At 44.2% G+C, this 1,406-nt stretch overlaps 1 protein-coding gene across 1 annotated transcript; it reads left to right on the plus strand.

The window, feature by feature from the left end:
• Positions 1 to 220: 220 nt before the first annotated feature.
• On the plus strand, positions 221 to 946 carry LOC127339710 (uncharacterized). The gene has a single exon (XM_051365528.1). It carries the CDS (start codon positions 221 to 223, stop codon positions 944 to 946), a length of 726 nt encoding a protein of 241 aa, XP_051221488.1.
• Positions 947 to 1,406: the final 460 nt, after the last annotated feature.

The raw sequence follows: 1,406 nt of genomic DNA on the forward strand, positions 1-1,406 counted from the left end.
CACCTCCGATGACGCAACAAAACTTTCTCCAGTACATGCAAATGCTGGAGGAAAGGCAACGTGCAACCACGGAGCAGCAAAACAAATTTTTCCAAGAGTTGCTGCAACAGAATAGGGTTGAAAGGCCAGAGAACCAAGGCGTTACTCTGTCTGACTTCTAGAATACAAAGCCTTTATCCTTTGCCTATGCACCAGAGCTAATGGACGCTGAGTTTGGCTGATGGACACTGAGTGCAAGCTCAAGACCGTTGGATGTACATATCAAGGGAAAGTGAGATACGCAACACACCTATTGTGTGGACCCGTTGCATCTTGGTGGGATAACGTAGTAGCAGTACACCCAGCTGAGAAGGTATTCACCTGGGAAGAGTTCAAGAAGAAGTTCAGGGAATTCAATGTCCCTGAGAGTATAATAGAGTTGAAGCGTAGAGTGTTCGAGAGTCTCGAACAGAAGGACAAAGCAATTCTGACCTATGTTATAGAGTTCTCAGGGCTATCCAGATACGCCGCTGAGGAAGTAAATACCGAGGATAAGAGAAAGAAAAGATTCACGAGGGGATTGAATCCTAATTTCAAGATGCAGCTCAGAATGTTGAGAGCAACGGAGTTCCAGGAATTAGTTGATGCCGCAATCACCCTGGAGGACGATTTCAAACAGGTACAAGAGGAGAAGCGAAAGAAGGCCAAGTTTGAGCCAAAGAAGTTTATTAGCAACATACCCAATACCAGTTTGAGTTTCAAGCCCAGATACAACCCCAATAACAACAGGAGGACCTCAGGATCCCAGTATATGGCAAACATTATTTGCCGTATTTATGGAATTAAAGGACATTACTCAAAGGATTGCAAAAGGCCTAAAGTGATTTTCTATGGTTGTCGCCAGAAAGGGCATATGTTGAAAGATTGCCCTAACAAGAACAATGGAGGAGGAAAGTCAGGAGGATGAGGGAGTAGGAATGGAAATTCCGGAGGAAACTGGAAGAACAAGAAACCCTTCAGGAAGCTGAACTGTACCAGCCTGGAGGAGGTGATAAACTCAGACAAGGCGGTGATAGGTACGCTTCACATACTCACTCATCCTGGCAAAGTACTTTTTGATACTGGTGCAACCACATTGTTCATTTCTCAGCAATTCATCATCAAACATAGGATTAATTGCACTAAGTTAGAAACACCCATTACCATATTATCTGCGGGGGAACGATATTAGTTACCCACGTAAAGCAAGAGCAGGTCATCGTGATCCAAAGATGTGCGTTCGACGCATACGTGTTTGTTCTACCCATGAAGGACATAGATGTCATTCTTGGTATGAGCTGGTTAGAGGAGAATGGAGCCTTGATAGATAGTGCAAACAAGACAGTGTCTTTGAAAAGTCCGGATGGAGGAAGGATGATTTATCAAGG

Source organism: Lolium perenne, chromosome 3 (assembly GCF_019359855.2).
Source record: "Lolium perenne isolate Kyuss_39 chromosome 3, Kyuss_2.0, whole genome shotgun sequence".
NCBI lineage: Eukaryota > Viridiplantae > Streptophyta > Magnoliopsida > Poales > Poaceae > Lolium > Lolium perenne.

Excerpts from the sequence above, each read along its gene's own strand:
- LOC127339710 (XM_051365528.1), top strand. The coding sequence starts at position 221 with ATGGACACTGAGTGCAAGCTCAAGACCGTTGGATGTACATATCAAGGG.